At 56.7% G+C, this 10,539-nt stretch overlaps 1 protein-coding gene across 1 annotated transcript in view; it reads left to right on the top strand.

The window, feature by feature from the left end:
• Nucleotides 1–5,412, top strand: part of LOC121269315 (mediator of RNA polymerase II transcription subunit 19-like) — a 16,507-nt gene extending 11,095 nt beyond the window's left edge. The window contains exons 5-6 of the mRNA XM_041173856.1: nt 2,754–2,848; nt 5,248–5,412. Of these exons, the coding sequence (XP_041029790.1) occupies nt 2,754–2,848; nt 5,248–5,316 (164 nt within the window). The 3' untranslated portion in view covers nt 5,317–5,412. The remainder of the gene's footprint in view (nt 1–2,753; nt 2,849–5,247) is intronic.
• The last annotated feature ends 5,127 nt before the right edge of the window (nt 5,413–10,539 follow it).

The following is a 10,539-nucleotide window of genomic DNA, read 5'->3' as shown; positions in this document are numbered from 1 at the left end:
GGATTGGATTGTGGGATACAGGAGGACTCATCCCTGTCCCACTTAGTGGGGAATGGATTGTGGGATACAGGAGGAGTCGTCCCTGTCCCAGTTAGTGGGGAATGGATTGTGGGATACAGGAGGAGTCGTCCCTGTCCCAGTTAGTGGGGATTGGATTGTGGGATACAGGAGGACTCATCCCTGTCCCACTTAGTGGGGAATGGATTGTGGGATACAGGAGGAGTCGTCCCTGTCCCAGTTAGTGGGGATTGGATTGTGGGATACAGGAGGAGTCGTCCCTGTCCCAGTTAGTGGGGAATGGATTGTGGGATACAGGAGGAGTCGTCCCTGTCCCAGTTAGTGGGGATTGGATTGTGGGATACAGGAGGAGTCGTCCCTGTCCCAGTTAGTGGGGAATGGATTGTGGGATACAGGAGGAGTCGTCCCTGTCCCAGTTAGTGGGGATTGGATTGTGGGATACAGGAGGAGTCGTCCCTGTCCCAGTTAGTGGGATTGTGGGATACAGGAGGAGTCGTCCCTGTCCCAGTTAGTGGGGATTGGATTGTGGGATACAGGAGGAGTCGTCCCTGTCCCAGTTAGTGGGATTGTGGGATACAGGAGGAGTCGTCCCTGTCCCAGTTAGTGGGGAATGGATTGTGGGATACAGGAGGAGTCGTCCCTGTCCCAGTTAGTGGGGATTGGATTGTGGGATACAGGAGGAGTCATCCCTGTCCCAGTTAGTGGGGAATGGATTGTGGGATACAGGAGGAGTCGTCCCTGTCCCAGTTAGTGGGGATTGGATTGTGGGATACAGGAGGAGTCGTCCCTGTCCCACTTAGTGGGGATTGGATTGTGGGATACAGGAGGAGTCATCCCTGTCCCAGTTAGTGGGGAATGGATTGTGGGATACAGGAGGAGTCGTCCCTGTCCCAGTTAGTGGGATTGTGGGATACAGGAGGAGTCGTCCCTGTCCCAGTTAGTGGGGATTGGATTGTGGGATACAGGAGGAGTCGTCCCTGTCCCACTTAGTGGGGATTGTGGGATACAGGAGGAGTCATCCCTGTCCCAGTTAGTGGGGATTGGATTGTGGGATACAGGAGGAGTCGTCCCTGTCCCAGTTAGTGGGGATTGGATTGTGGGATACAGGAGGAGTCGTCCCTGTCCCAGTTAGTGGGGAATGGATTGTGGGATACAGGAGGAGTCGTCCCTGTCCCAGTTAGTGGGGATTGGATTGTGGGATACAGGAGGAGTCGTCCCTGTCCCAGTTAGTGGGATTGTGGGATACAGGAGGAGTCGTCCCTGTCCCAGTTAGTGGGGATTGGATTGTGGGATACAGGAGGAGTCGTCCCTGTCCCAGTTAGTGGGATTGTGGGATACAGGAGGAGTCGTCCCTGTCCCAGTTAGTGGGGAATGGATTGTGGGATACAGGAGGAGTCGTCCCTGTCCCAGTTAGTGGGGAATGGATTGTGGGATACAGGGGGAGTCGTCCCTGTCCCAGTTAGTGGGGATTGGATTGTGGGATACAGGAGGAGTCGTCCCTGTCCCACTTAGTGGGGATTGGATTGTGGGATACAGGAGGAGTCATCCCTGTCCCAGTTAGTGGGGAATGGATTGTGGGATACAGGAGGAGTCGTCCCTGTCCCAGTTAGTGGGATTGTGGGATACAGGAGGAGTCGTCCCTGTCCCAGTTAGTGGGGATTGGATTGTGGGATACAGGAGGAGTCGTCCCTGTCCCACTTAGTGGGGATTGTGGGATACAGGAGGAGTCATCCCTGTCCCACTTAGTGGGGAATGGATTGTGAGATACAGGAGGAGTCGTCCCTGTCCCAGTTAGTGGGGATTGGATTGTGGGATACAGGAGGAGTCGTCCCTGTCCCAGTTAGTGGGATTGTGGGATACAGGAGGAGTCGTCCCTGTCCCAGTTAGTGGGGATTGGATTGTGGGATACAGGAGGAGTCGTCCCTGTCCCACTTAGTGGGGATTGGATTGTGGGATACAGGAGGAGTCATCCCTGTCCCAGTTAGTGGGGAATGGATTGTGGGATACAGGAGGAGTCGTCCCTGTCCCAGTTAGTGGGATTGTGGGATACAGGAGGAGTCGTCCCTGTCCCAGTTAGTGGGGATTGGATTGTGGGATACAGGAGGAGTCGTCCCTGTCCCACTTAGTGGGGATTGTGGGATACAGGAGGAGTCATCCCTGTCCCAGTTAGTGGGGAATGGATTGTGGGATACAGGAGGAGTCGTCCCTGTCCCAGTTAGTGGGGATTGTGGGATACAGGAGGAGTCATCCCTGTCCCAGTTAGTGGGGAATGGATTGTGGGATACAGGAGGAGTCGTCCCTGTCCCAGTTAGTGGGGATTGGATTGTGGGATACAGGAGGAGTCGTCCCTGTCCCAGTTAGTGGGGATTGGATTGTGGGATACAGGAGGAGTCGTCCCTGTCCCAGTTAGTGGGATTGTGGGATACAGGAGGAGTCGTCCCTGTCCCAGTTAGTGGGGATTGGATTGTGGGATACAGGAGGAGTCGTCCCTGTCCCAGTTAGTGGGATTGTGGGATACAGGAGGAGTCATCCCTGTCCCAGTTAGTGGGGATTGGATTGTGGGATACAGGAGGAGTCGTCCCTGTCCCAGTTAGTGGGGATTGGATTGTGGGATACAGGAGGAGTCGTCCCTGTCCCAGTTAGTGGGGATTGGATTGTGAGATACAGGAGGACTCGGCTCCTTCACCACTGGGTGGTCCTTATTCATTTCCGCCCCTCCCCACCCCTCGCTGCAGAAACACCCTCCGACTCTGATCATAAGAAGAAGAAGAAGAAAAAGGATGATGATCCCGATCGGAAGAAGAAAAAGAAAGAGAAGAAAAAGAAAAAGGTGAGGTTGACGGTCAGTCCATTAGTGACTGGGGGGGGAAGCTGGGTCAGTCCATTAGCGACTGTGGGGGAAGCTGGGTCAGTCCATCAGCGACTGGGGGTTGGGGGGGGGTGGGGGGGTGTTGGCGGTGTAAACTGGGTCAGTCCATCAGTGATTGTGGGGGGAGTGGGTCACTCCATTAGTGACTGGGTGGTGTGGGGTGGGGAGCTGGGTCAGTCCATCAGTGACTGTGGGGGGAGTGGGTCACTCCATTAGTGACTGGGTGGGGTGGGGTGGGGAGCTGGGTCAGTCCATCAGTGACTGGGGGGTTGTGGGTCACTCCATCAGTGACTGGGTGGGGTGGGGAGCTGGGTCAGTCCATCAGTGATGGGGGGCGGTTGTGGGTCACTCCATCAGTGACAGGGTGGGGTGGGGAGCTGGGTCAGTCCATCAGTGACTGGGGGGTTGTGGGTCACTCCATCAGTGACAGGGTGGGGTGGGGAGCTGGGTCAGTCCATCAGTGACTGGGGGGTTGTGGGTCACTCCATCAGTGACTGGGTGGGGAGCTGGGTCAGTCCATCAGTGACTTGAGGGTGGCGGGGAGTGGGTCACTCCATTAGTGACTGGGTGGGGTGAGGAGCTGGGTCAGTCCATCAGTGACGGGGGGGGTGGTGGTGGGGGAGCTGGGTCCGTCCATTAGTGACTTGGAGGGGGAGTGGGCCAGTCCATCAGTGACTGGGTGGGAGGAGCTGGGCCAGTCCATCAGTGACTGGGGGGGGTGGAGCTGGGTCAGTCCATCAGTGATGGGCGGAGCTGGGTTAATCCATCAGTGACTGGTGGGGAAGCTGGGTCAGTCCATCAGTGACTTGGGGGTGGGGTGGGAGGATGCTGGGTCAGTCCATTAGTGACTGGAGGGAGGGGGATTGTTAAGCCCATCAGTGACTGTGGGAGGGGAAGCTGGGTCAGTCAATTAGTGAAGGGCCAGGGGAGCTGGGTCAGTCCATCAGTGACTGGGTGGGGGGAGCTCGGTCAGTCCATCAGTGACTGGGTGGGGGGAGCTGGGTCAGTCCATCAGTGACTGGGTGGGGGGAGCTGGGTCAGTCAGGGGTGGGGGGGGTGGTGGCGGTGTAAACTGGGTCAGTCCATCAGTGACTGTGGGGGGAGTGGGTCACTCCATTAGTGACTGGGTGGGGTGGGGAACTGGGTCAGTCCATCAGTGACTGTGGGGGGAGTGGGTCACTCCATTAGTGACTGGGTGGGGTGGGGTGGGGAGCTGGGTCAGTCCATCAGTGACTGGGGGGTTGTGGGTCACTCCATCAGTGACTGTGTGGGGTGGGGAGCTGGGTCAGTCCATCAGTGACTGGGTGGTGGGAGCTGGGTCAGTCCGTCAGTGACTTGGTGGTGGGGTGGGGGGGGGTGCTGGGTCAGTCCATCAGTGATGGTGGGGAGCTGGGACAGTCCATCAGTGACTGGGTGTGGGGGGGGGTGTGAGGAGCTGGGTCAGTCCATCAGTGACTGGGGGGGGGAGCTAGGTCAGTCCATCAGTGACTGGGTGGGGGGAGCTGGGTCAGTCCATCAGTAACTGGTGGGGGGTAGCTGGGTCAGTCCATTAGTGACTTGGGAGGGGGGGGTGGTTGAGGGGAGCTGGGTCAGTCCATTAATGACTTGGGGCTGGGGCGGGGGGGGGGTGGGGAAGCTGGGTCAGTCCATTAGTGACTTGGGAGGGGGGTGGTCGGGGGGAGCTGGGTCAGTCCATTGGTGAAGGGGCAGGGGAGCTGGGTCAGTCCATTGGTGAAGGGGCAGGGGAGCTGGGTCAGTCCATTGGTGAAGGGGCTGGGGAGCTGGGTCAGTCCATTGGTGAAGGGGCAGGGGAGCTGGGTCAGTCCATTAGTGAAGGGGCAGGGGAGCTGGGTCAGTCCATTAGTGAAGGGGCAGGGGAGCTGGGTCAGTCCATTAGTGAAGGGGCAGGGGAGCTGGGTCAGTCCATTAGTGAAGGGGCAGGGGAGCTGGGTCAGTCCATTAGTGAAGGGGCAGGGGAGCTGGGTCAGTCCATTAGTGAAGGGGCAGGGGAGCTGGGTCAGTCCATTAGTGAAGGGGCAGGGGAGCTGGGTCAGTCCATTAGTGAAGGGGCAGGGGAGCTGGGTCAGTCCATTAGTGAAGGGGCAGGGGAGCTGGGTCAGTCCATTAGTGAAGGGGCAGGGGAGCTGGGTCAGTCCATTAGTGAAGGGGCAGGGGAGCTGGGTCAGTCCATTAGTGAAGGGGCAGGGGAGCTGGGTCAGTCCATCAGTGACTGGGGTGGGGGCGTGGGATCTGGGTCAGTCCATCAGTGACTGGGGGTGGGTTAACGAGGGGGATTTGCGCCTGGGGCCCTCAATGGTGGACGGGCGCCTCTGTTTGAATTTTCCTTTTCTGTGTTGTAGAACCGTCACAGTCCTGAGCACCCGGGGCTGAGCAGCTCCCAGCCCAGCAGCAGCAGCAGCCTACGCTAGAACCATTCGATCAGCGAGTCTGGAGGAGCAGGAGACTGTCAGCCCCAGCCCCCTGTCACTCCTCCCTTCCGCCACCCCCCCCCCCCCCCCCCCCCCCCCCCCATCGCTCCCTCCTTTTCTGCTGCCTCTCCACCTGCCTCATTTTAAAGCCCCCCCTCCGCCTTCTGGGTCGTGCCAGCTCCTTTGGCACTGCAGCAGATGCCAGCGGCGGGGGGTGAAGAGGTGAAGTCCCCCCCCCACCCCCCCACCGAGAGGATAAAGGTACAGGGGGGTGCTGAAGGGCAGCAGACACCTGATCGCCCACAATGATAGGCTGACCCGTTACATTTAGTTATTACTGAATCTTTTTTAATTTAATTTTCCTTTTGTGCAATAAATGTTTGTGTTTTTTTTTTAATTAAAAAGTGACGTTCATTGTGTCTGTCTCTGGTAGTGTTCACCAGTAATACCCAGTGTCAGCATCGAGCGCTCCCAGGACAGGTCCAGCATGGGTTAGATACAGTGTAGATCTCCCTCTACATTACCCTGACAGTGTGTGTCCCTCTCCCACTTTATACCCAGTGTCAGCATCGAGTGCTCCCAGGGTAGGTACAGCACGGGTTAGATACAGTGTAGATCTCCCTCTACATTACCCTGACAGTGTGTCTCCCCCACTTTATACCCAGTGTCAGCATCGAGCGCTCCCAGGGCAGGTACAGCATGGGTTAGATACAGTGTAGATCTCCCTCTACGTTACCCTGACAGTGTGTGTCCCTCCCACTTTATACCCAGTGTCAGCATCGAGCGCTCCCAGGGAAGGTACAGCACGGGTTAGATACAGTGTAGATCTCCCTCTACATTACCCCCACAGTGTGTCCCTCAGTGTATCAGCAGTGTGACATTACTCTTGTGACTCAGATTATGGACCCAAAAAACCAGTTCCCTCAGTCCTAAGCTCTGTAATTCCATCCCCAAACCCATCTCTCTCTCTCTCTCCTCCTTTGAGATGCTCCTTAAAACCTGTCTCTTTGACTGAGAGTTTGGCCAGCTGACTCCTTGTGTGGCTTGGAGGCCAATTTTAATTGCAAATTGTTTCTGGAAATTGCTTGGATGTTTTATTACGTTGAATGTGCTGGATAAACATAAGCTATTGTGGAGAGGGTCAGGGAATCCCAGAGCTCAGGCCCCCCCTCCACACAGGCAGCTGAAGGCACGGCCGCCAATGGTGGAGCGATTAAAATCGGGGGGATGGTCAAGAGGCCAGAACCGGAGGAGCGCAGAGATCTCGGAGGGTCGTAGGAGGGTTACAGATATAGGGAGGGTCGTAGGAGCTGGAGGAGGTTACAGAGATAGGGAGGGGGTGTAGGGGCTGGAGGAGGTTACAGAGATAGGCATATAGGGGGCTGGAGGAGGTTATAGAGATAGGGGTATGGGGGCTGGAGGAGGTTACAGACATGGTATAGGGGGCTGGAGGAGGTTACAGAGATAGGGAGGGTTGGTGCTGGAGGAGGTTACAGAGATAGGTAGGGGTGGAGGGGCTGGAGGAGGTGACAGAGATAGGGAGAGGTGTAGGGGCTGGAGGAGGTTACAGAGATCGGGAGGGTAGTAGGGGCTGGAGGAGGTTACAGAGGTAGGTTGGGGTGTAGGGGCTGGAGGAGGTTACAGAGATCGGGAGGGTTGTAGGGGCTGGAGGAGGTTACAGAGATAGGGAGGGTTGTAGGAGGTTACAGAGATAGGGAGGGGTGTAGCGGCTGGAGGTGGTTACAGAGATAGGGAGGGGTGTAGCGGCTGGAGGTGGTTACAGAGATAGGGAGGGGTGTAGCGGCTGGAGGTGGTTACAGAGATAGGGAGGGGTGTAAGGGCTGGAGGAGGTTACAGAGATAGGGAGGGTTGTGGGGCTGGAGGAGGTTACAGAGATAGGGAGGGGTGTAGGGGCTGGAGGGGTGTAGGGGCTGGAGGAGGTTACAGAGGTAGGGAGAGTTGTAGGGACTGGAGGAGGTTACAGAGGTAGGGAGGGTTGTAGGGGCTGGAGGAAGTTACAGAGGTAGGGAGGGTTGTAGGGGCTGGAGGAGGTTACAGAGATAGGGAGGGTTGTAGGGGCTGGAGGAGGTTACAGAGGTAGGGAGGGTTGTGGGGGTTGGAGGAGGTTACAGAGGTAGGGAGGGTTGTAGGGGCTGGAGGAGGTTACAGAGATAGGGAGGGTTGTAGGGGCTGGAGGAGGTTACAGAGATAGGGAGAGTTGTAGGGTCTGGAGGAGGTTACAGAGATAGTGAGCGTTGTAGGGGCTGGAGGAGGTTACAGAGATAGGGAGGGTGGTAGGGACTGGAGGAGGTTACAGAGATAGGGAGGGTTGTAGGGGCTGGAGGAGGTTACAGAGATAGGGAGGTTTGTAGGGACTGGAGGAGGTTACAGAGATAGGGAGGTTTGTAGGGACTGGAGGAGGTTACAGAGATAGGGAGGTTTGTAGGGGCTGGAGGAGGTTACATAGATAGGGGTATAGGGGGCTGGAGGAGGTTACAGAGATAGGGGAATAGGGGGCTGGAGGAGGTTACAGAGATAGGGAGGGTTGTAGGGGCTGGAGGATGTTACAGAGATGGGGAGATTTGTAGGGGCTGGAGGAGGTTACAGAGATAGGGAGGGTTGTAGGGGCTGGATGGGGTTACAGAGATAGGGAGGGCCATAGGGGCTGGAGGAGGTTCCAGTGATAGGGAGGGTTGTAGGGTCTAGACGAGGTTACAGAGTTAGTGAGGGTTGTAGGAGCTGGAGGAGGTTACAGAGATAGGGAGGGGTGTAGGGGCTGGAGGAGATGACAAAGATAGGGAGGGGTGTAGGGGCTGGAGGAGGTTACAGAGATAGGGGTATAGGGGGCTGGAGGAGGTTACAGAGATAGGGGTATAGGGGGCTGGAGGAGGTTACAGAGATAAGGAGGGTTGTAGGGAGTGGAGGCGGTTACAGAGATAGGGAGGGTTGTAGGGGCTGGAGGAGGTGACAGAGATAGGGAGGGGTGTAGGGGCTGGAGGAGGTTACAGATGTTGTGAGGGTTGTAGGGGCTGGAGGAGGTTACAGAGGTAGGGAGGGTTGTAGGAGCTGGAGGAGTTTTCAGAGGTAGGGAGGGTTGCAGGGGCTGGAGGAGGTTACAGAGATAGGGAGGGTTGTAGGGGCTGGAGGAGTTTACAGAGGTAGGGAGGGTTGTAGGGGCTGGAGGAGTTTACAGAGGTAGGGAGGGTTGTAGGGGCTGGAGGAGGTTACAGAGATAGGGAGGGTTGTAGGGGCTGGAGGAGTTTACAGAGATAGGGAGGGCAGTAGGGGCTGGAGGAGGTTACAGAGTTAGGGTTGTAGGGGCTGGAGGAGGTTACAGAGATAGGAAGGATTGTAGGGGCTGGAGGTGGTTACAGAGATAGGGAGGGTTGTAGGGTCTGGAGCAGGTTACAGGGTTAGGGAGGGTTGTAGGGGCTGGAGGAGGTTACAGAGATAGGTTGAGGTGTAGGGGCTGGAGGAGGTTACAGAGATCGGGAGGGTTGTAGGGGCTGGCGGAGGTTACAGAGATCGGGAGGGTTGTAGGGGCTGGAGGAGGTTACAGAGATAGGTTGAGGTGTAGGGGCTGGAGGAGGTTACAGAGATAGGGAGGGATGTTGGGGCTGGAGGAGGTTACAGAGATCGGTTGAGGTGTAGGGGCTGGAGGATGTTACAGAGATAGGGAGGGTTGCAGGGGCTGGAGGAGGTTACAGAGATAGAGAGGGTTGTAGCGGCTGGAGGAGGTGACAGATAGGGAGGAATGTAGGGGCGTGAGAAGGTTACAGAGATCGGGAGGGTTGTAGGGGCTGGAGGAGGTTACAGAGATAGGTTGAGGTGTAGGGGCTGGAGGAGGTTACAGAGATCGGGATGGTTGTAGGGGCTGGAGGAGGTTACAGAGATAGGGAGGGTTGTAGGGGCTAGAGGAGGTTACAGAGATAGGGAGGGGTGTAGCGGCTGGAGTTGGTTACAGAGATAGGGAGGGGTGTAGGGGCTGAGGAGGTTACAGAGATAGGGAGGAGTGTAGGTGCTGGAGGAGATTACAAAGATAGGGAGGTTTGTAGGGGCTGGAGGAGGTTACAGAGATAGGGAGGGGTGTACGGGTTGCAGCAGGTTACAGAGATAGGGAGGGGTGTAGGGGTTGGAGGTGTTTACAGAGATAGGGAGGGTTGTAGGGTCTGCAGGAGGTTACAGAGATAGGGAGGGGTGTAATGGCTGGAGGAGGTTACAGAGATAGGGAGGGTGTAGGGGCTGGAATAGGTTACAGAGATAGGGAGGGGTGTGGGTCTGCAAGAGGTTACAGAGATAGGGAGGGTTGTAGGGGGCTGGAGGAGGTTACAGAGATAGGGAGGGTGGTAGGGTCTGGAGGAGGTTACAGAGATAGGGAGGGTTGTAGGGGCTGGAGGAGGTTACAGAGATAGGGAGGGTTGTAGGGGCTGGAGGAGGTTACAGAGATAGGGAGAGTTGTAGGGGCTGGAGGAGGTTCCAGAGATAGGCAGGGTGGTAGGGACTGGAGGAGGATACAGATATAGGGGTATAGGGGGCTGGAGGAGGTTACAGAGATAGGGGTATAGGGGGCTGGAGGAGGTTACAGAGATAGGGTGGGTTGTAGGGGCTGGAGGAGTTTACAGAGGTAGGGAGGGTTGTAGGGGCTGGAGGAGGTTACAGAGATAGGGAGGGTTGTAGGGGCTGGAGGAGGTTACAGAGATAGGGAGGGCAGTAGGGGCTGGAGGAGGTTACAGAGTTAGGGTTGTAGGGGCTGGAGGAGGTTACAGAGATAGGAAGGATTGTAGGGGCTGGAGGTGGTTACAGAGATAGGGAGGGTTGTAGGGTCTGGAGCAGGTTACAGGGTTAGGGAGGGTTGTAGGGGTTGGAGGAGGTTACAGAGATAGGGAGGGGTGTAAGGGCTGGAGGAGGTTACAGTGATAGGCGTATAGGGGGCTGGCGGAGGTTACAGAGATAGGGAGGGTTGTAGGGGCTGGCGGAGGTTACAGAGATAGGGAGGGTTGTAGGGGCTGGAGCAGGTTACAGAGATAAGGAGGGTTGTAGCGGCTGGAGGAGGTGACAGATAGGGAGGGTTGTAGGGGCTGGAGGAGGTTACAGAGATCGGGAGGGTTGTAGGGACTGGAGGAGGTTACAGAGATCGGGAGGGTTGTAGGGGCTGGAGGAGGTTACAGAGATCGGTTGAGGTGTAGGGGCTGGAGGAGGTTACAGAGATAGGGAGGGATTTTG

Source organism: Carcharodon carcharias, chromosome 24, assembly GCF_017639515.1.
Source record: "Carcharodon carcharias isolate sCarCar2 chromosome 24, sCarCar2.pri, whole genome shotgun sequence".
Taxonomy (NCBI): domain Eukaryota; kingdom Metazoa; phylum Chordata; class Chondrichthyes; order Lamniformes; family Lamnidae; genus Carcharodon; species Carcharodon carcharias.
The sequence above is the reverse complement of the archived record's forward strand: the minus strand, read 5'-3'. Positions and strand labels throughout refer to the sequence as shown.